This window comes from Suillus discolor (genome assembly GCF_016758755.1).
Source record: "Suillus discolor strain FC423 chromosome Unknown F5147scaffold_137, whole genome shotgun sequence".
Lineage (NCBI taxonomy): Eukaryota > Fungi > Basidiomycota > Agaricomycetes > Boletales > Suillaceae > Suillus > Suillus discolor.
Window position 1 is genome coordinate 25,114 of NW_024541384.1, and position 21,107 is coordinate 46,220.

At 48.5% G+C, this 21,107-nt stretch overlaps 8 protein-coding genes across 8 annotated transcripts; 5 read left to right on the forward strand and 3 right to left on the reverse strand.

The window, feature by feature from the left end:
* Positions 1 to 486: 486 nt before the first annotated feature.
* F5147DRAFT_790974 (UbiA prenyltransferase family) lies at positions 487 to 1,461 on the forward strand (the record flags this gene model as incomplete). The annotated part of the gene is made up of 3 exons (XM_041443059.1): positions 487 to 593; positions 647 to 1,031; positions 1,097 to 1,461. Exons 1-3 carry the CDS (start codon positions 492 to 494, stop codon positions 1,459 to 1,461), a joined length of 852 nt encoding a protein of 283 aa, XP_041285071.1. The 5' UTR covers positions 487 to 491.
* Positions 1,462 to 3,683: 2,222 nt separating this feature from the next.
* Positions 3,684 to 6,345, forward strand: F5147DRAFT_728392 (DUF300-domain-containing protein). Its single transcript, XM_041439325.1, has 5 exons — positions 3,684 to 3,898; positions 3,959 to 4,070; positions 4,126 to 4,306; positions 4,359 to 4,554; positions 4,610 to 6,345. Exons 1-5 carry the CDS (start codon positions 3,741 to 3,743, stop codon positions 6,222 to 6,224), a joined length of 2,262 nt encoding a protein of 753 aa, XP_041285072.1. The 5' UTR covers positions 3,684 to 3,740; the 3' UTR covers positions 6,225 to 6,345.
* Positions 6,346 to 6,471: 126 nt separating this feature from the next.
* F5147DRAFT_644501 (uncharacterized protein) lies at positions 6,472 to 9,982 on the forward strand. The gene is made up of 5 exons (XM_041433142.1): positions 6,472 to 6,686; positions 6,746 to 6,827; positions 7,078 to 7,458; positions 7,511 to 7,543; positions 7,593 to 9,982. Exons 1-5 carry the CDS (start codon positions 6,568 to 6,570, stop codon positions 9,663 to 9,665), a joined length of 2,688 nt encoding a protein of 895 aa, XP_041285073.1. The 5' UTR covers positions 6,472 to 6,567; the 3' UTR covers positions 9,666 to 9,982.
* Positions 9,983 to 9,998: 16 nt separating this feature from the next.
* F5147DRAFT_621337 (galactose oxidase) lies at positions 9,999 to 12,319 on the reverse strand. The gene is made up of 6 exons (XM_041432624.1): positions 12,074 to 12,319; positions 11,425 to 12,009; positions 11,133 to 11,322; positions 10,598 to 10,900; positions 10,103 to 10,535; positions 9,999 to 10,037 (listed from the first exon to the last, which is right to left on the reverse strand). The coding sequence occupies exons 2-5, from the start codon at positions 11,857 to 11,859 to the stop codon at positions 10,390 to 10,392; spliced, it is 1,074 nt and encodes a 357-aa protein (XP_041285074.1). The 5' UTR covers positions 11,860 to 12,009; positions 12,074 to 12,319; the 3' UTR covers positions 9,999 to 10,037; positions 10,103 to 10,389.
* Positions 12,320 to 12,379: 60 nt separating this feature from the next.
* F5147DRAFT_728412 (uncharacterized protein) lies at positions 12,380 to 14,010 on the forward strand. Its single transcript, XM_041439326.1, has 3 exons — positions 12,380 to 12,835; positions 12,888 to 13,051; positions 13,109 to 14,010. The coding sequence occupies exons 1-3, from the start codon at positions 12,676 to 12,678 to the stop codon at positions 13,625 to 13,627; spliced, it is 843 nt and encodes a 280-aa protein (XP_041285075.1). The 5' UTR covers positions 12,380 to 12,675; the 3' UTR covers positions 13,628 to 14,010.
* Positions 14,011 to 14,706: 696 nt separating this feature from the next.
* Positions 14,707 to 16,101, forward strand: F5147DRAFT_728421 (uncharacterized protein). Its single transcript, XM_041439327.1, has 7 exons — positions 14,707 to 15,024; positions 15,146 to 15,320; positions 15,376 to 15,441; positions 15,494 to 15,562; positions 15,610 to 15,692; positions 15,761 to 15,895; positions 15,973 to 16,101. Exons 1-7 carry the CDS (start codon positions 14,764 to 14,766, stop codon positions 16,003 to 16,005), a joined length of 822 nt encoding a protein of 273 aa, XP_041285076.1. The 5' UTR covers positions 14,707 to 14,763; the 3' UTR covers positions 16,006 to 16,101.
* A 1,627-nt stretch (positions 16,102 to 17,728) lies between these two features.
* Positions 17,729 to 18,330, reverse strand: F5147DRAFT_69851 (uncharacterized protein). The gene has a single exon (XM_041437558.1). The coding sequence runs from the start codon at positions 18,272 to 18,274 to the stop codon at positions 17,867 to 17,869; it is 408 nt and encodes a 135-aa protein (XP_041285077.1). The 5' UTR covers positions 18,275 to 18,330; the 3' UTR covers positions 17,729 to 17,866.
* A 20-nt stretch (positions 18,331 to 18,350) lies between these two features.
* F5147DRAFT_659063 (uncharacterized protein) lies at positions 18,351 to 19,276 on the reverse strand (the record flags this gene model as incomplete). Its single annotated transcript, XM_041434537.1, has 6 exons — positions 18,351 to 18,584; positions 18,628 to 18,848; positions 18,901 to 18,938; positions 18,986 to 19,085; positions 19,135 to 19,159; positions 19,259 to 19,276. 6 exons carry the CDS (start codon positions 19,274 to 19,276, stop codon positions 18,351 to 18,353), a joined length of 636 nt encoding a protein of 211 aa, XP_041285078.1.
* Between the last annotated feature and the right edge of the window lie 1,831 nt (positions 19,277 to 21,107).

Consider the following 21,107-nt stretch of genomic DNA (forward strand, 5'->3'; position numbering starts at 1 on the left):
GATAATGGACTGAAGCAAGAGAGTACTTAGTATCTACGAGAGTCCGGTCATATACAGTGGCTGGTATTTCAAACGTTCCGGTTCCGCGTTTGCGTCGGCATTTTCAACGGAATTCAGACACTGCGCTCAGGCTATGTTTGGCCAAAATTGACATGTAGTATGTCTTGTTTCACCTTCTGATCTGACCTCACCCGATGAGAAGCCCTTTCAACGGGCAGAAAGCTCCTTTTAGCTTTTTTTTTCACTGGAGGAGGTAGTACATACTAATGGTATGCATCTGAACTAGTTGTGTGGAGATTCTACTCATGACAGCATCCAATCCAGGTGTCAATCAAAGTTCGCGAGTCGGCATCTTGCTTTCCTATAGATTCGTTTCATAAGTAAACTAATACCACAGACGTTTCAACGATACATTTCTGAATAGCCATTTTGGAATGGCAAAATCGATCTTGGGCTATTTAACTGGCTCGAAATGAGCAAACAATCAGACCATGTTGCCCCAAGCCTTAGATAGTGGCCGCCGTATCAGCAGGCATATCATGACACTGTTTTTGTTTACGAAGTCTGACGTCTTGACCACCCTGTTACCTGTCGTGAGTGTCCCTAAAATTCGTCGCATGTTCTTTGACACGACCCTGTGCATTAGACTTTATTTGCCTTGGCAAATGCTCCCCATCCCCATGCAACCCGCATTCTGGAAATCATAATTTGGATATGGATCCACCTCCTAAAATTTGACATATCCAATCAGATTCAGGACCCAGAAGAAGACAAAAGAAACAAACCTGATCGCCCTCTACCCTCTGGTCGCATAACCGCACAGAACGCAGCGGACGTGCGTTGGCTGCTAGTTCCCGTCTGTCTCATGTTTTCCGCAATGTATGGCGGACAGACTCTCGCCTCTAGCGCTTGTTTTGAAGCCTTGAGTATCTGGTATAATGAGTTTGGAGGCCACAAATTTGCGCTTTCAAAGAATATATTAACAGCCGTCGGGTATACGTGCCTGGAAGCAGGTGCAACGATCGTTGCAGGTACGTGGACTGCTCCGCCTGCAGCAAGTTTTGCCTTTGACTGAGATCTATATTTTGATAACCAGGGTCTAGCCCGTGCCTTGATAGTATCAGCGCGCGCGCAGTTGCTTTTAGCTGTGCAGTATTTGCAACGACGCTTCATGCACAAGATTTCAAAGACGAGGAAGGGGATCGCTTTATAGGAAGACGCACTCTCGTCACTCTGTTCCCTACCTTTGCACGTATTTCAATGTTGATCGGCGTCCCCCTTTGGTCTTTCTTCCTCAGCAGACTATGGAATGTGGATTCGATCTGTTCTATTGCCTTTATAGCATATGGAACAGTTGTAGGGGGGAGATTCATGGTCTATAGGACCGCGAGCGCTGATAAACAATCCTGCAAATTATACAGTGTCAGTGATCTCAAAGAGTTGGAAGTTTCTCCTTGCTAATTCATGATTTTAGCTCTGGTTTACCATTGCGCACTTACTCCCTGCCTATTGGCGATTTTTCTATAGCACTTGAAGCTTTGAAGCTCGAAGTATGTAGTATATGTGAAGTACCAAACAATGCAATACAACAGGAAAAAATCCTTGGTAAAATCAATCCTGATACACATAGTCAACCGTAGTTACTCAATCTCAAACAAAGGTACCTTTTGGAAACATGGCGTGTAACATCCGAATCAGGTAGCCGTTCGAAGCTGAGGATCGCTGGAGCCGTCGGAAACACATCGTTGATGTACTTCCTTAGAGTAGCGACGGACAAACTTGATGCAGAGCGTCTTGTCATTGGTTGTTTTGACGGAAAAGAGTAGTTTGGTAGGATACATTTGATCGCAGTACGTGAAATGACACGTCAACGATGTCTCGATGCAATTGAAAGAACACGGGTATGGAAACATGGGATTTGGAAATTTAGAGTCCGGAAATCTGAGGTGTTGATCGGGAGAACGGGACATACTAGTGTCATGCTCTGGTAACATGCCAAGAGGTACCGAAGAGCTTTCCTGAGCGCACCAACGTGCCGAGCGACCATCGCAAGCATTTTTCTATCAGTGGGACGATAAAAGAGAGGTGAAGCAGTCGAAATCACCTGCATGTTCGGACGGGTGCTCCAAACAGTAGCTGAGAAATCGATGTGCGGACCTGTTGAAGTTGTGATCAGTGCATCGCGAGTTGTGAAATACTGCAAATCTACCGAAGAGAGTTGCTAAACAGGGAAACATAAATGTAGGCTTGTCCTTTGTGAAAGATTCAGTGGAACGTATATAATATAAAACGGTTTGTGTGAGGGGTTCGGCTGCCCTAGACTCTAACTTGTTCTTAACTTCGGCGATTGCGTATCTTACGCTATCGGTGAAGTTAAGAACATGTCACCATCAGGTGCCATTAATTGTTGTGGCCCTCGTGTCAAAGTCGTGCACATTCATAGATGACTGTGAAGTTGAAGTAGTGTTGGAGCCTGGCAGGACAGGTCGGGAGTGGCAAGGGTACTGGCGCGGTGGCAGGAGTCCTGGCTCGTAGTCGGCAGTCCTCGCGCGTGTCGTAGCCTTCGTATATTGAGCTGTGAAATGTGCAGAACGAAGAGACCGAGCTCTATGATGACGAGCTCGGACGTGCTATGTATGAAGATACCAAGATATGAAGATCTTGAGTGATGTGAGAGAGGTTAGAACGAATCGTCAGTAGGTCGAAGTATTATTGATTCGGTTTTTGTGTGGGAAGGTCTGGCTTTGCCTGACCGACGCAGTGAAGCGCCGGGTTTGTGCTCGAAGCGAAGATCCAGAGAAGAAGAGGCTTGAAGACAGATATTGGAGCTCGGGAACAGAGAACAAAGAACAGACCTCGGGCCTAAAGGAGACGCGAGTCCAGACCAAAACTAACGCTAAGATGAAGATGGGATGGTGTGCGGGTCGAAAAAATCGTACGCGCAGAGGTGAGACTGGGAAGAAAGAAACGAGGCGAGTGAGAATCTTTCGAAGTGCAGTCTTAAGAGGAGTGCACGGGCCACAGTGCTTCACTAAAGAAGAAGCACTGCGAGGGAGGATCTCCATGTGGCAACTCTACGAAGGCCTAGCTTCACGCATCAACACTCGCAAGCTCGCGATCCGCTGTGGAGCGGCCATCTATCCTTGATCTTGATAGACAGAGCTGCAGCCTCCTGCCATAGAGGTCTGACCTTGGTTCCCCTTGCAGTCCGTGCCCGTTCCAGTATGCAGGGTGTAATGTGTGGAGATCGATCCCAGTGAATGAACTAGTACGGATTTTTTTGTATGCCTTTGAAGTTAGAAGGTTTTCCCTGGGGAAGACTGTACTCTTCACGAAGTTGCTGTGTCCTGTACAGGACTCGGTTGCAAATGAATACGGGAGCCGTCTGGGAGGCATCCGTCAGCTCAGCCACCGTGTCAAAGTGATATCTCACAAGCAAGTGGCGGTTAGACAACAATATGGAGGTCCGAGGTGTTTATACTTAGGATGACTGTAAAAAAGCTCGAGCATTCCATCCACAGGTGATAATGGTTTTGTTGTTGGGCATAGTACGGCCTAAGACTCCAAGTGCTAGAATTTCAATTTTTTTTTGCTATTGCGAATAAATAATATCTTGAAATATTCTGCAGCATTACGTAATACTGAATTCCGGTGTTGCCGCTCACTGCGCGTCGGCAGTCAACCTATCATTCAACGTTGCAACGACGCTTGTCAATAATTTACTGCATGCTGTAGGTAATATGGGATTTCTCCCGGACTTGAACCATGGCGGCGCAGGCTCCAGCTTGCCACTCCCTGTTCTTCTCCTTGCCGGAGTATCGACCCTAGTAGCAGTGACTGTCAGTGGATTGTCAATATGGCTGCAGCTAAGAAATTATAGGAAGCCCCTCCTGCAAAGGTAATTCCACTCATGAGGCTTAATTTCTAACGACTATTTGCTGACCCACGATGTTTGTAGGATGGTCATCCGAATTATGCTCATGGTCCCAGTCTACGCCTTGTCATCCCTAATTTCGCTTTTCTCGCTAGACGCAGCGTTCTTCATCGATGTGATACGAGATGTATACGAGGTATGTACTGTCTATGCACGAGTATCGTTCTTATGAACTTTGAACATCAATTTAGGCTTTCGTCATTTATTGCTTCTTCGTTCTTCTCCTTGATTATTTGGGCGGCGAGCGTTCGCTTCTCATTCGACTCCACGGACGACCACCTATTCCTGCCATATTTCCTGTCAGTCTTTGGCGACATGAAGTGGATGTTAGCGATCCATATACGTTTCTCTTCATCAAACGAGGCATTCTGCGTCAGTGGTCATCGTCTTTTTCATTGTCATGCTGACACAATTCCATTGACAGAGTATGTACAAGTCAAACCTGTGTTAGCAGTTGCCAGCCTCGTCATGAAAGCAACTGGAACATATCACGAGGGTGATTTCCGGGCCCGGTCCGGGTATCTGTATGTTTCAATCGTGTACAACGTGTCCATTTGCCTTGCATTGTATTGCCTTGCAGTCTTCTGGATGTGTGTAAGCAATGATTTGAAGCCATTTCGGTGGGTCAGCAAACGTTTGCTTGGGTATCTGAAATTCATTGTTCCGGACTTTTAGCCCTGTACCAAAATTCCTTTGTGTGAAGGGAATTCTCTTCTTTTCGTTCTGGCAATCCATTGCTGTCTCAACTCTGGTTGCGGCCGGCGCCATATCTAAACTTGGACCATACACGGACAGCGAACACATTTCCCTCGGACTCACCGACACTTTAATTTGCGTTGAGATGCCATTCTTCGCTATCGCGCATATGTATGCATTTTCATATAGAGACTTTGTCAAACCATCACCATCTGCTAAAGTCCACGTGGCACGGATGCGCATAGGGTATGCCATTCGGGATGCATTTGGCCTGAAGGATCTTGCTGAGGACACCAAGGCAACTTTGCGCGGAGAAGGCATCAATTATCGTGCGTTCGAGCCAAGCGAGGGCGGAATGCACATTGGGGCAGCGAGGGAGCGAAGGATACGTGCTGGCTTGCGCTATTCCGCGGGAGGAAAGCGGAAGTATTGGCTCCCGGAGGTGACGGGTCTAGGTGATGGAAATGCCGAAGGTGACCACAGGGGCTGGTTGGGCAACGATGGAGACGTCGCCGCTCCACTACTCGCGGAACATGCAGAGAACATTGTTCACTCTGCGCCAGACATGCAATATCAGGGACAACGGCAGACAATACGAATGCCCGGCGATGACGTGGACGTGGAGGACGACGATGAATATGCACTGCACTTCAATGATGGCCTGGCTATCGCGGATGATTTACTCTATGAGCATGCGAAGAATTATGTCTTCGGCGACTACGCGTACCCTGTTGTGGATGTCAGCTCTGAAGAGGCGCGCTATGCGATGTGGGCTGCGGAAGAGAGAATTGTTAGAGAAGGGGTGCACGTCAATGTCCACAGAAGTCACATTGGTGCAAGCGGTAACGGAGGCTATGGTGCAACGGGTACCCGGGCTGGTCAAATACGCAAGTACGAGAATGGTAAAGATGAAGTGTTCGCTTCAGAAGATCGTGAGGAAGGCAGGAGGGCAGAGGTGAATGCATCGAAGAAGCTAAGGTGGTCGAATACCAGAAGTAATGGAGCTCCATCACCACCGATCTCCGGCTCGTTAAGCTCCTCAGGATCATCATCCCGACATAACTCACCGACGTCTCATGAATCACGCCCGAGACTGCTGTCTGGAAGTAATGTTAACGTTCGCGCATCGTCCCCATATCTTCACTCTTCGCCTTCATACTCGCGATCGAACCTCGGTACTCCATCACCCCGCTTATTTTCTTCTGGATTACACTCCCACTCATCTCCTTCTCATCCTCCACTTGCGGAGCCAGACGCTGTAGACCTTGTTGTGCCCACCGATACGCTCCCGGTGCCCTCGAGTTCGCATGCTGCTCATACTTCTCTGCGCGCCACAGGCTTAAAACGTGTTTGGAGTCAGAAAGGGGATATCCGTGCTGAATCCACCGTTAGGTTAGAAGAAGAAAATAATGATCGTCGCGTCGTCTCCAATGAAGCCGACAAGGAGTATGATATACGGAAGGAGGAACTTAATGTTCCGGAGAGGTACGAGCCAGAGGAAATAGTACGCCCTCAGACGCCGCCTCCACACGCACGGGCTTGGACCTATGGTACCAAGAGTCCAGGGGAGGACGAAGAGAATCCGTGGATGTGAAATTATGATCAAAGGACTCAGATGCTCGACATGGCGAGATACCCTCTCATATACATAACTTATTCACGTTGTATAACATTCGTGTAGCTTTCTGTTGATTATCAAAGGATTTCTTTCAAAAGTCAGTTGCCGATAGCTAGGCTTAGTAAGATTTGTGTCTTTAAATTTGCTGCGGTTGTGTTTGCTGGCTGCTGTACAGCCTTAGACATATAGCAAAATGTGGCTATGCGAGCTGTGGCTATCCTATGCACTAAGCACTTCACGCACAGTTTCCCCTCTCTCTTCCGCAAGGCCGCCAAGGTTTACTCACGACAACCACCTAACATAATTACCACAACGAACCATGTTCAAGACGGCAGCGGCAAAAATTGCCCATAATTCGACGATTCCGGCGCTTGCAGGTAATAGCGACCTTAGACAGTTTCAGGATCTCATTAACGCGGAGAAGGTTGTTCTGGTCTCGTAAGTGTGCTTTAGACACTTCAATACGCTGTTAATGTTCTTGTCGCATCATCAAACAGAACTCAGAGACTAGGCGTTGATATAACCAAAGCCGCGGAGTCCCTCAGGGCGTGGGGGGTTGGTGAGGGTGATGATCTTGCTGTGAGTGATGCTTCTGCCTGGGTGTACGTGGTGCAGTTGCACTTCTTTCCATAACGTTCACGCAAAGCTTCATGGGATGCCTCGCATGTTCTGTGACGCTCAATGACGTATAGACGAGTTCCTTATCTTGGCTTGTGGAGCCAGATACAATATATGCCTACGTGACTTGACGGAGTATCTTATCCAAGACCAATGGCTCTATGTGCACCCGCCATGTTTTATTATCTACCTTCTGACAAAGAAACTGTAGGATATCCTCAGTGCATCTTCTACCCTGCTTGTTAACTTTGCTGCGGCACTGAGTGCGTACGCCAGCGCACATCATGGAATCCGCGACACCATGAAGTCTGTACGGACGCGCGAGGAAGCACTCGACGACCTACGGCGCCGACGACGGCGTGTTGGAGTCTCTGCGGATGGTGCCGAAAAGAAGCTCAACAAGATGAGCCCCGAACACAAAAATCTCTCAACACAGACTGACGCTCTCAATCGACTGCGTGAAGAGATGCGTGCAATCGATGGTGAAATTATTCGCGAAGAAGCTGAGTTGGGCGATTACAAGAGAAAATGTGCAAAGAGTTGGATGCTGGCCAAGTTTGGAGGTCTTGCAGAGTGCTGTGAGAAAGGTGTTGTAAGTCGTTTTGTTTCTTGTTGTTCACTCTCTGCCTCATTTTTTTACTCAGATTGTTGGTGACAGAGGCAAAGCTATAGTTGCAGTATGTTCTGGTGTAAGCTCGCAGGTCTCATTATGACGTTCATTTGTAGGAAATTACCGAAGACGTCACGCAACCAGGACTTCCTCGAGCATATTATAACGCTCACCCACGTGTCAGTGTCCTTGTATCTGAGGCACAGCGTGGTATTGCGCAAGTAGCCTTTACGACCGTTGCGTCTGGTCGCGCCAGCCAAGGAGAGTATGAGCATACATCGCCGACTCAGACCTCGCCACATATGCAAGAACAACAGTCATTATCGTCGAGTTCTCCCTATTTACCTGTTCCGCGGGTAGGAAGTGGGCTCCACTTGAGCGGCTTTGGGAGCGAATCTCTGGTGGGACTTAACGAGCTCAACCCGCACCAAAATATCTTATCATACCGTCATTCACAGCCTCCACCTCCACCTCCAAACCAGCGAACAGCATCTGCGGACGAATTTGGCGTCCCCACACCGACATCGACACACGCCAGTCATTTTGCTTCTTTTCCTGCGAGGGGCCCAAGCTTAGGCGTCCTGTCACACGACAGACCGACTCCCTCAAACCCTTCCCTCTCTTACTTGCGGCAAGCAGATACAATGGCTCCCTCAGCCCTTCCCGCGCATGATACCTCGGGTTCTTTGACTAGCTCTATCGCTGACGCTCTTGCTCGCAGCGATTCCAACTCGTTCAGCCTAAATCGTCCCTCACTTGATGATCCTGCGCCAAAGTACGAACCATTCGTTCCCGGATCAGGTGCTCCATACACTGGTGTTGGAGACACGCGCAGAAGCAAGAGTCCAAGTTTGCCACCAGGAGCTGCTCCTGCTGCAATTCAGGCTTGGGACGGAGGTCTGGGTGCTGAAATTGAGGAACGACGTACAGTGAGCGAAAGCAACGACAACGCGATGAGCGTCAGGAGTGGGAATGAACAGCTGACGAGCATTACTGGTCTGAGCGACAGACGGACATCCGAGGAGTCGGTGGGTGGTATGCCGTATGACCATGATGAGGAGGCCGAAGATGACCAATCGAATGAAATTGTACTGCAAAATATGGATGAAAGAGTGAGGCTTGGGACGGAGGAGGATGCAACAGAGGAAGAAAGTAGCAGACCTTCGCCCGAGACGACGGAAAGTCAGCGACGTATCCCGCGCGTGCCTCCGCCCCCCGTAGATACTGAGGCACCAACTCCACCAGATCATACTAGGATTGTGTCTCCGCCTTCACCGCACTTTACTTCTCCTCTACAGACTCAGGCGAAGGGTCATTCAGAAGACAGCGATGGAGACGACGAGCAGGCACGCAACGCAGCAGCTGCACGTGAGGTCTCTCGTGAATTGGATGCACTAGCATTCAGCGCACCTGCACCAGTGACGTACTCCACTCATCCAACTCAATCCCGAGCCCCACCGCAAGGTTCTTACATGTCAGGGCAGACTTACTCACCTCAACCACACCAACAACTGCAAATTCATACTCCTCAGCAAGTACCCAATCAGATCTCTCGAACGCCCTCACCTCTTGCGCCACCTAATGCACCGTTCGCTCACCGTTCCGTTTCGCCCCATCCTCATATTGGTGTTGACCCAGGCGAATCACGTCCTTTACCGATCATAGCTGCCTCGAAGAGTAGTTCGTCTCGTTCCACATCGCCTCGACTCCCACCATCTTCTCTGTCCAATATGCAATCATCTGCTTCCGTCTCCCACAGGTCACCACCTGAACATCCCCGTCCACTACCGCCGTTCTCGTCTCCCCTCATGACGAAGTCCACGTCTTCACTGACATCGGGTGCTCCCGGTGGTGCACCACGAATGATCTCAGCTGCTGCGTTCCGCAGGCCTGGTCGCAGTGGAAGCGAGTCTGGGTCATCATTAAGTCCGACAGGGCACGGCGGGCCGGCAGATACCTCACCTCTATCCCTCCTCCGTCCTTCTGCGTCGCCTGCGTCTTCGATGTCACGGAAGTCCGGGGCAATGCGAAGGCTGTCTGTAGTCAATCCAGACCCAATCCAAGTTGATGAAGACGAGTTCGATTATATATCGGCATACACGGGAAGAGACGAGCCGAGGAGTGCGCCGGCCCGGCAGAGTGGGGGATATGGACAGGGGAGGTATGTTAGTGACCTTGAATCTCGATGATCAAGACGAACACTTGTTCATGTTTAAACTTGGGACCGTATTGCTCCGGATATAAATGAGCTATGGACATTTTTGTATGTATGTGCTTTTTCAATTGTCCTACTGTTATGTTAAATTTCCTGTAGTTTTTTATTCACAATCAAATATGTTGTAACGTGCGGTATCCAATTGACCCTATTAGCTATTGTTGGACGGTGATCCGGTTGATCATTATCATTCAATTTGTGATACCATAGTAGTGATCACGCTTGACATGTTCTACCCTTGGCCCTGTTCACTTTTTTAAAAAATCAAATTTTCTGTCCTGTGGAGAGATATACTCTATGGAGGATTCTATCTAGTCTTGAGGACCGGTGTCCTCGTCGCATCTCTCAGAGGCCTTGTTCACTTGAAGCTCAATACCTGGAATTCTGTAAGGCCAAGAAACTCCCCCGCATTGTCATAATCGATCCAACAGATGAGTTCAGAGGTCATTGATGCATCGACCATCGTTAGGTTGTATGTAACTGAACATATCGGTAACATTCTACGGTACTACGATATCAACCTGATTTACTAGAGGAAACGAAAAGAGAAATCATGGTTTTAAAATTGATTATTCTGAAATAAAAGCTCCGAGAACAAACACAAAATCGTGGACAGCCATAGCTCCCATCCTTATCGCAACTCCGACCATATTTAGCACGATTCAGAGCGCACATACCTTTCAGACCGAAAGCAGAGCTCAGACTTGAACATCGCCAACCCACACTTCCCCACTACGCTCGTTCGAAGTAAGGAGGCCACCCGAGAGAACTACTCGAGTGTTACCTCCAGGAGCGGTATAGGACGTCGAGGGGAACCAGCCACGGCCCTCCGGAGTCGCATCACCTGCGAAATGAGGTCAGCTGAGGGCATGGCTGTGGCGCGGGCGCGATGAATGATTAACTTGCCTTCTATTATTAATTTCTTCCACCTTAGCCCACCTTCGCGCCACACCAGCGCCCAGGCATCGTCCCGGAATTTCCCGGCGCCTGCATGGCCTAGGTCGGAGGCGTCAGACTCGCCGTGGTAGAGCAATGCGACTCCGGTGCCATCAGGCGTGGAAAGAGGAACGAGACCGTGGACGGAGCGTGCTCCGGGATATCCCTGTTGCGGATCGCCAGACGGTACGATGGTTGTCCAGGAGTTGGTACTTGGTGTGTAAATATCTAAGGGTGGTGGTGTTGAGGTGGGGAGTTGATACCCAGCGAAACCTGGAAAAAAAAATTAAGATATTGATTAATTTAGGAATAGGGAAGGTGGAAATAGTGATGAATCCAAGTAAACCACGATAAACAAGGACAGAATAAACACGAGTCGGGCGTATATGAAAGGAAAAACAAAAGAGCATGAAGACTATCGGACTTCGTCTTTGATAATGTTACGAAGCGGGGATCACGAAATGTCGTAGGTAGGGTGCATATCAGACTTAGAAGAACAACATACCGCCGAATCGAATGATTACTTCCTCATTGGAGGAAGATGATGGAAGTTTTACAGAAGCGATGGCGGTGCCACCACGCGCGGGATCGGGAGCATCTGCGCAGAGAGACCACCGAGAAGATTGCAGATCATAAGAATGGAGAGTAGAGAGGCGACCAGAGGCAGGACAACCTGCATGAATGTACAATTTTCCCTAGATAAAAATCCCGATCAGCACAAGAACGATCTTCAGGAAGAGAATGCATCGTAGATTGATGTAACGCTCTGGATGTAAAGCACATTTGCGGACACATACATTAGCCAAGACGGAAGCGTGGAAGCTTCTCGTGACGGGCTCGTCGCCCTTGCCTTCGAGCTTCTCCCATATTACTTTATTCTGCAATATCTGCCCCTTCCATATGCCCGCTTGGTTGGAGTCAAGAGGTGCCATATCAACGCCCCCCCTTCCGCCCCACATGTACAAATTTTCACCATCGAACACCGTTGTCGCACCCACTCGGGGTTCCGGCTTCGACGATGCGGACAAGGTACGCCATAGGCCAGCATTATCCGCTACGGATTGCTGGATGGCGCTGTTCAGATCAAATACGTGAACGTCTCCATCCACAGGTATGCGTGGCTGGAACTCGCCAGAATATAGCAATAGGGTGCCTTTATTCGCGATGGAAGCACAGTGGGATGATCGTGCTTTAGTTGGGAGAGATGATAGGCATGTCCATCGGATCGACATCGTGTACGTTATATCAGGAACGGGGGGAGCGATTACGGAGTGCTGGCTGGTACTATGTACTAGACGATTAGGAAAAAGACAACGATGTGATAATCGTTGTGATGAATGCGACGATCAATGAGCGCTCAGTGGCGTGCACGCGGGAGCTTCCTTTGGACCAAGTAAGCCAAGTTGGTTCATTCACAGTTGCAGCCATAATTAACCAACAACTCACAATTAAACCTATTATACTCTCTCACTCCATCGCACACTTACACGCCTCCGGAGCTTCCATCATGATAAGGTCGCAATGAAAGGGTTTTGTCTGGAGGTGGGATCTCAGTTACCCAAGGGTTGAATGTTCATCAAGGCCGCGTAGTGCGACGTGGTTAAAAGTTGATTCCGCGTATCATTACCGTTAGGACTAGCCGAGGATTGCAAGGAACAATTTATTAATGCAGGACAAGTGCAGACCTGTATTGGGATAAGAAGGAGTAGAAGCGCTTCCGATGTCTAAAATTAGAGCTTTCTTTGATCCAATAATGGTTAGGCCTTTATTGTCTTGGCTTGCTTCGGTGCTATACCCAAAATACAATAAACGTACTCCCAGATTCGCCATGTCGACCCAAGAAATGTACGGTACACTCCCTCACATCTAATCACCCTTTTTGTTTAAGAGCCGTATGAATAACCACATGTTCACAGTGACTCTTCCCTCATCTGTTGGGTCCTGGAGTCCCTCTGTCAGACACCACACTTGCCTGCACTTTGTACGTACTACGTAGAGTCTGGCACCTACGACCATCTGTAACACATCATACTTAATACCCATCCCTTATGGCATCACACACATACCCTCCCCCTGAACCTCGTACTATTCCACCCCCAACCAACAACACCCTGTCATCAAAGGAGCGCTCTGCACTCGTACGCTCGACCAAGAAGATAGGTCGTATGCTCGGCGATATCCCGCGATTTGTCGATGATATCGAAGATCGTGAGTCTATCATTTCTTTCACTCACCTGCATAATACTGATGTCAGGTACAGAGTTCGTCATGGTAACGCCCCCAAGACCGCCCACTCCAGTTGGACCCTCCAAAGAAGACGCATGGAGAAGTCGCAAACCAACTCACCTTCCCCCGATCATGAGGCTCTCTGGTGGTATTGCCGTGGACTCCAGCTCTCCACCTATACCTTCACGTACTGCACCTGTACGATGCGCTAGCATCCTATCAACTTCCTCTGACAAATCTTCTATTCACGAACAGCTTCACACTCCATCCAAGGAGGCTGCACACAGGCGCAGCAAAATGGAACGGTTACGAAAGAGACTAGGTGAAGAGGTTCCAATGGAAGCCGTTTTCCCATCCACCACTAGCCCAAGGACAGCCGTCTCACATACCACGATGCCCGAACGCTCGCGTAACCATAGCCGCTCGCGGTCTGTGCACCCTTCACTTGACGATACTGTCACATTCTCGATAGATCAACACACTGTCGTTCTCAAAACCACCACACGAGCCAATCAGCCTCACTCACCTCACCCTCATCGTTCTCACCATCCGCACAAATCCGCACATCGCCCGCCGCCATTGCCTATGACCGGGCTACCACCGTTGCCCAAGTCCAAGCTTCCCCGCATCTCGGATGAAGTGGGCCTATTAGGCGTAAGGACCAAGACGGCGGCAGGCTCCAAACTCGGTGGTGCAGAATTCAAGGCTGCGAGACGTGCCAAACGGGAGGGCTTTGGTGAAGTGGAGATGGTCGGGTTCATGGGTGGTTTTTAGGCCTTGCTCTGGGCCTCCACCATGTGGTCATGGTGGATATATGCATATACGGTGCTCTCGCATGGAGCCATTCTATGCTTTGGGAATCTTGAGGTTCCGGTATGTGGATCTATACGAGTCTGGGTATGCCTTCATGTCGTCTCTATGCCGTCAATCGGTTTCTCTTCATGACAATACGCACTACACACCGTTGGGCTGGACCCTGTATCGACTGACGAACGTTGCCTCCAATGATGCTTTTTTACACTATAATGTCAGTAGTTCTAATATCTTCACCTAGTTTTCCAGCAGTCGAATCAGAATGTACTCTTGATATTAAGTAGTCGTGGGAATTACAATTTTGCGAATATGATAACCAGTTTATTCCGTCCGGTCCCGACTTACAATCATGATGCACATCATGATATCATAGCCATGGATGGCCGCAAATCAAAGATAACTTCGGTCGTCCATGACAATTTTCTGACGTCCCTCCACTGCGGCCGGCGAGGCCTTGAGCGCTTGAGCTCTGAGCGCGAGGGGCAGTATCATGCCATCATTGCGGCAATCCTTTTGAACATTGTCATTTTGCCTCATTTTGATGGGTGGCGACGGCGATGGTTCTACATCTATTAATGAGAAGCAAACCGTCTGCAGCAATACAATAGTCCGGAAGAACGTATTTCCTGTCAGATGCAAAGATGCTTCAATACGAGCCTCGTCACTTCCTTCCTCGTCGAAGAGTCTGAATCGGCTACCATGACAGCCTTGGTCCAGCAATTTCAAATTCCTGACCCCAGACATAGAAGTCGATGGGTCTCCTTGAGGTACCGACTCGGGCCCACTCTGGAAGGCTTTTTTTGTTTTTTGTATCCATTTTTGTCCATGGAGAGTAGGGAACTCTATGTAGGACAATACTATCTAGTCTAGGGGCCCTGTGCCCCTCCGCACTTCAGGGTTCGCGAATGCCCTGGTGTGAGGCGTACCCCCACCAGTCCGCCGTTCCCGCCGGCCGTTTTAGACGCGCAACCGTCTGGAAGGCTTACTAGCGCTCAACTCACCTCCGTCCGATTCTCATGGAACATGTGATAGAAGCCTTATATGTAAAAGGTGCGCAAGAGGTGCGTTGCGCCAGGTTACGCCCAATCATAACGTTCATGTCTATCTCAAAAGGTATTGCATTAATAACAGGGTCTGCTCAGGGAATCGGTCGCGGCATCGCTCTTCGGCTTGCACGGGATGGCTTTAACGTCGCTCTCAATGATTTACCCAACAAGGATGCCAAGCTGGAGGCGGTAGCGACTGAAATTGAAAGCCTTGGGAGACAAGTCTGCATCCTTCCCGCCGACGTGACTGTCGATAAACAAGTCAAAGGGATGGTCGATGACGCTGTTACAAAACTTGGTGGACTGGACGTCGTGAGTCGCTCTTCTTATCTCACTAGACATGTTTCATGGATATTCATCGTGTAGATGGTCGCGAATGCTGGAGTGGTGGAGTTTGCCTCGCTTGTGTCATGTACGATTATCTCGGTCAAAGTCTACGATTGACGGTTTCTCATGTCCTCCGCTAGCGACTGTAGAGTCATGGGACCGCACACTCTCAGTAAACGCCCGTGGAGCTTATCTATGTTACAAGTATGCTGCAATACAAATGATCGAACAGGGACGTGGCGGTCGAATTATTGGTGCGAGCTCAATCGCGGGCAAAATGGGTGCGTCATATAGACATGAATTTGCTTGAGCATTCTTATCCAAATGACCAAATAGGCTTCGCCCACAACTCCCCATATACAGCGAGCAAATTTGCGATTCGAGGGCTCACTCAAGCTGCAGGTAATTCCTAAGATACTCGCATGCACAGCTTCTAATAAAGACCCTTCGATAGCTGTTGAACTTGGTCAATATGGGATTACTGTCAATGCATATGCTCCGGGCGCGATACAGACTGATATGAGTAAGGTCGAACTAATTTTCGATTTCTCAGCTCTGATTCCTCGTTAGTGAAGATCACGCTGGATGAGTCTGGGAACGTCAATTATGAACAGCTTATCGACAATGCTAGCTCGAGGAAGTGGTTCATGTCGGTAAGCAGAGCGTGGTGTCAAACTTTACCCGGATACTGAACACCTGCTTTCTTCACAACCTCGATAAGTTGGCTGAGAATGTCCCCATCAAGCACATCGGACAGCCTGAAGATATAGCTAGCATCGTAAGCTATCTCGCATCGAAGGAAGCGCACTTCATGACCGGTCAGTTCATGCCTTTATTGCGCCTATCTCCTGCTCATGTAGCATGTGATGTCTCCAGGTCAATGTGTAGGTCGATTTGTTTTATTGCATACAGCTGATCTGAGCTTTCTCCTAGATTTCTGTCGATGGGGGAATGAGGATGGGCTGAGAAAGCCTTGTAAACAAACAGTTGAGTTATTACTCCTCGCAGATGCTGTGGTGTGATTGCAATGCAAAATTGGGGGTTTCTTCCCTAGACTGGTCAGTGGTAGTGCTGATCGAATCACCGGGAAGGTCTAAAGATCAGAACACTTTGAGTATTTGTAAGTGACGTTAGCCAAGTAGCAGAGACTTCGAGTCAGAGTCCATATCTAGTCGGCGCTTATCGTCGTCCATTCAGATCTCTAGCTTAGACAGAACGTGAGTTCGAGCCTCCATCATGACATATGCATATACCGTGCTCTCGCATGGAGCAATTCTATGCTTTGGGAATCTTACGGTTCTGATATGCGGATCTACGCGAGTCTGGGTATGTCTTCATGTTGTTTGTCTATGCCGTCAATCGTTTTCTCTTCGTGACAATACGCACTACACACCTGGGCTGGCCCATGTACCAACTGACGAACGCTGCCTCCAATGATGCTTTTTACAATATAGTGTCAGTAGCTCTAATATTTTCACCTAGTTTTCCAGCAGAAATCAAAATTGATTGACATTGTGCACGTGGTCGTGGGCACTACAATTTTGCTTCTGTCAAACACGAATATAACCAGTTTATTCCGTCCCGGGCCATCGATGGCCGCAAATCGAAGATAACTTCGGTCGCCCACAACAATTTCCTGACATCCCTGCACTGCGGCCGGCGTGGCCTTGGACTCGAGGGGCAATATCATCCTGCGGCAATCTTTTCATTTTGATAGGTGGCGACGGCGATGGTTCTACATCTATTAATGAGAAGCAAACTATCTGCAGCGATACCATCAGCGAATGGATGATTCCTTGATATTGTAGCCGTGAGAACTACAGTAGAATGCAATTTTGCTTCTCCTAAATAATATCATTTATACGGGGAGAATTTTTGGTTGGGAATACAAGACCATTGATGTCTGTAAGTCCAGAGCAACATGAGCAGTTCACACAAATGTTGTTGCTTTCTTCTATTGCAGTAGATGAGGGGTAGTAGCACACTTCTGCCAATTATTTTGCGCATTGTCATTTTGCCTCATTTGTGCTCTGAATTACGGCCTCATTCAAGACATTCTCGCGAAAAGTAGCTTTGACACTGCTCAACGAAAGTAGAATAGCGTGGGACTTCTTAACAAAGTCGCGATATGCTGCAATCATAACACACAAGGGATAGCAGCGCATTCCTCTCAATGTTGTTGATTGTTCTCGTTCTTCATTAAAATTAAGATGCTATCTCAGATTATCCACGGCCTTCTCGTGAGAAGTAGCTTGGCCCTGCACAAAAAATGTAAGATGGCATTATACAGTACACCATAAAGTCGTGACACGGCGCCATCACAGTACACAAGGGATCGCAGCATACTCCCCTTGACGTTGTAAACTGTTCTCGTTCTGTCTTATTTTGGCGGGCTTTCCAAGGCTGTTTAGAGTCTCCTCAACAAACGGCCGGGCAAAGTCTAGATCTCTACTATTAGCGTCCAAGAGGCATAGTTCACTACTACATCATATTTGCACCGTTGGAGAGTCCATCTCTTCGATAGAACCATTGGTACTTTCCTGTATTGCCTGGCCTATATACTAATACATCAGATATCGACAAAACTGTCCGAGTTCACCGTGATAATCCGAGCCATCATGGCTGCTTTCGGGATATGCTGCTGGTTTACTGTCACGGTAGTACTGTGACAACTCAAACATCAATTTGAACGGTGTCCGAGTAAGTTAACGGCTGGCACCCCTGGTTATTATGAAGTAGATAAATTTCAGTATCTTGCTCCACGAGCCACTGTGACAAGCTCTCCCTCGCGTAAGCTTTGCTGGATCACATCTTTACAAGTAGATGTCTAAGTCAAAACGTTTTGATTCCGTGAATTTCCCATCTGGTCCGGTCCATAAGCTAATAATATGACCGTGTAGTCGCCAGCTTTGCAAGATGAATTTGCAAGATGAAGAAAATAAGCCGCGTTTCCCTCGAGGTAAAAGGTCGACGTACGAGCAAGATAAGCGGCAATACGCGCATGCCCATATGTATGAGGCCCAGAATGAGCCACCACTTCTTTCTGACTTAGTTCTGATATACGCTCGCCCTGCGACCCCACTGCTGTGACGTTCAGCGAGATATCCCTAGTGCTCCGCGTGGTGAGTATGACTTGTGTCTTGTTGCGTCTGCCAACACATGTACTTGTGCTGGACCGTTTGTCGATACTTGTACTAGTATTGTGCACCCGCAGGTGATATTGCGGATTCACCATATACGTCGGATGCGTGCGATTACCCCCAGCCGTTTTATTAGTCCACACGCTGTCAAATCTGGCATCATCAGCATTTTCATTTTTGATCAAGTGGAACAAATGAGAGGACCTTCTGCATATCCCTCGTATTCCAAGACACCATCACATCCGACGAATAGGCATACGCAGTGACCGTGAATCCGACTTGTTCAAATTGACCGTCGTAGCAGGCTAATATGGAGCCTGAACTTTGGGTTTGGAGTTTGGAGGTTTTGATGCGTGAAAGGAGGTGTGTGCTGTTTGTGTAGTTGCTCTGTGCGTTGCGGTGTGCCTGTTGTATCGATCTGATATACTGCAGAGAGGAAGAAACGCACCTTGAGCGCAACATGTTCTGGATCTCTCAAAACTGTATCATCTTGAGCATTAATCGCGATGTATTCATTTGTGCGGCGGGTGTCGCAGAGGTGACGTGTTAAGAGTATCCATGTTTCTGTTTCTGTCGAGTCCCTTCCGTTCTTGTTGGTTTCGTTTGTGTGTGCATGAGGCGCGGAGTCATTGGTTTTTTGATCGTCCAGTCGGAGGTGGTGAGTAGAAGCTGTGTCCGATGTGCGTTAACGCTGCACCAAGTGATTTGAGAGAAGATGTACCTTGTGATAGATCTTCCACATTTTCAAGCTGCCAAGATCTGTGGATTCGTTAGAGTATGGCACACATGTGGGATTGAAGACGCACCCATGAAACGTAACACAACTCCCAAACAGACTCGGGTTCCAGCTGATATACAACCCCTCGAATGTTGCGCATATGTCGTCCAAGCGGATATTGAAAATCCCTGTTTACATCTGTTACATCTACGGGTAGAAAGGGAGGAGGGGACTTACTTAGACAGCTCCCACTACTGCTGCACTGGCAACACTGGTATCATTGTGAACGAGCTGCTTTACTAGTCATGGTAAGCGTCCGATCTGGAAACTACGTACTTATTCACAGTAGCGTGTTCCTCACAGTAGTCCCAGAGCCCATGGTGTGAAGGTTGTCCTCCAACCCTTCTTCAATCGAAGCAGATTAGCTGGCGGAATCCGACACTTTAGAAACAGAGGAGTGGCGGCTTGTACGAGTTTAACTCCAAAGCTCAAGAGTTGGTCACAGGTCTCTATCGTGACCTGTGACCTGTGACCGCCTGATCAGACGCTCATATTTACCCATCTTGTGCAGTGACGGTGCTGTGACTTTCTCCTACATTCAATCTGAAGTTGAAGACCTTCTAATTTGAAAATAAATTCAATTCGAGTAATAGAATGTGATTGGAAGGAAGTTTTAGAAAGAGAGATGATCCTCGAACTCATCCTCATCGTCATGCCCCTCGCTGTCCAATGTTCCCTCTACTAAGTCCCCTTCTTCACTAATGTCATCCTCGAGTTCTTCCTCTTCGTCGAGTTCTTCATCATCCTCGTCACCGATGTCCTCTTGTTCATCTTCGCCAGCGTCCATATCCTCCTCGCCGTCTACAACTTGAACATCCATGGCTTCGGTCCTTACAGTTGAATCTGCCATACCAAGAGCATCCCGTGTGATTCTCCGAATCGTGGCTGAATGACCGATACCAAAGTGAGTATAGCAAATGAACATGTCTCTATCAACGAATCTAGATGAAAAGCTTCGTCAGGATTGATGCAAGGGCAAGTAAGGTTCACACTTGCATCCCGACATAGTGTTCCTCCCAATCGTCTAGTTCCCCCCGAGGATGTGCCAGTGAATTCCCGTAGCGGAGCGAACTTATACCACGTCCAGATGCAAATGCCGGAATCAAATGCGCCCCTCTGATGACTTGCCCTGGATCGAGGAAGCCAAATGCATCTGGGTCCGATTCTTCCACGAATGCAAGCTTCGGAAGGCGAGCATGGTTCATGCCAGATTTATGGGTCCGTAGAGGTGCCAGCCATCTAACCCATAGAACGTCCAAGTGCCGCTTCACAGGTGGATGCTCGTCTTTAATCCATACCTCCATATGATAAATGTGTAATACTCGGGCATACCAGTATGGGTGCCTAGGGTTCCTCTCCCCTGACAGCACCATAACGTCCCCGTGAGTTCGGGGATTGATGACGTCATACTCACGCCTCAAGTCATAGGTGGTGTAATGCACCTGCATCGTTTGCACCGAGTACATCACATTGTTTGGGATGATCACCGAGTTACGTTCCTGGTCAGTGAAGACATGATTGCAATAACTAACATCGAGCTTCCGCAGCCTATAGAGGATATGGTCCTTTAATTTTGGTATAAATTCCTGACAATCAATGTGAGCAAGGTGTACTAGGCATGTCCAACGTAACTTCTACCTTGACAGCTGGATCACCCTCGTGTTCCTGGATAAATGTGATTATTTGTACTGCGTTGTTCCGATTGGTCGCAATATAATGATGCTTTTCTGGGGACATTGAACAGGAGGCGTTGGCTCCTGATTGATTGCCAGAGGACGAGGTGCCTCCTACTGCTGCCCGCCGCAAAACCCGACGCCTACGTTCATGCTTTGCCAGCTGCGCTGGAGTATCTAATTTGTTAGTCAGCGGATAAAACGCCTTCAGGGCTCTGTGAGCGAGCTCTCCCTAGGTCAACTTAACTTCAGATACGTAGTGGAAATGTCAACGGTACGTACAATCTGAGTGGTGAAGGAATCTGTAGTGCCAAAGAACCGGATGGTTCTCACATAATCTCCCATCGCATGGAATTTATAGGTACCTAAATTAAACTTCTTCGGCCTAGCCCCACTCGATTCAGCTGACATTGTGTTAGCTTCAGGATGTTGAGCAGCCTTTCATTGGCGTGCTGCTCTCTCCCTGGGTAATTCCAC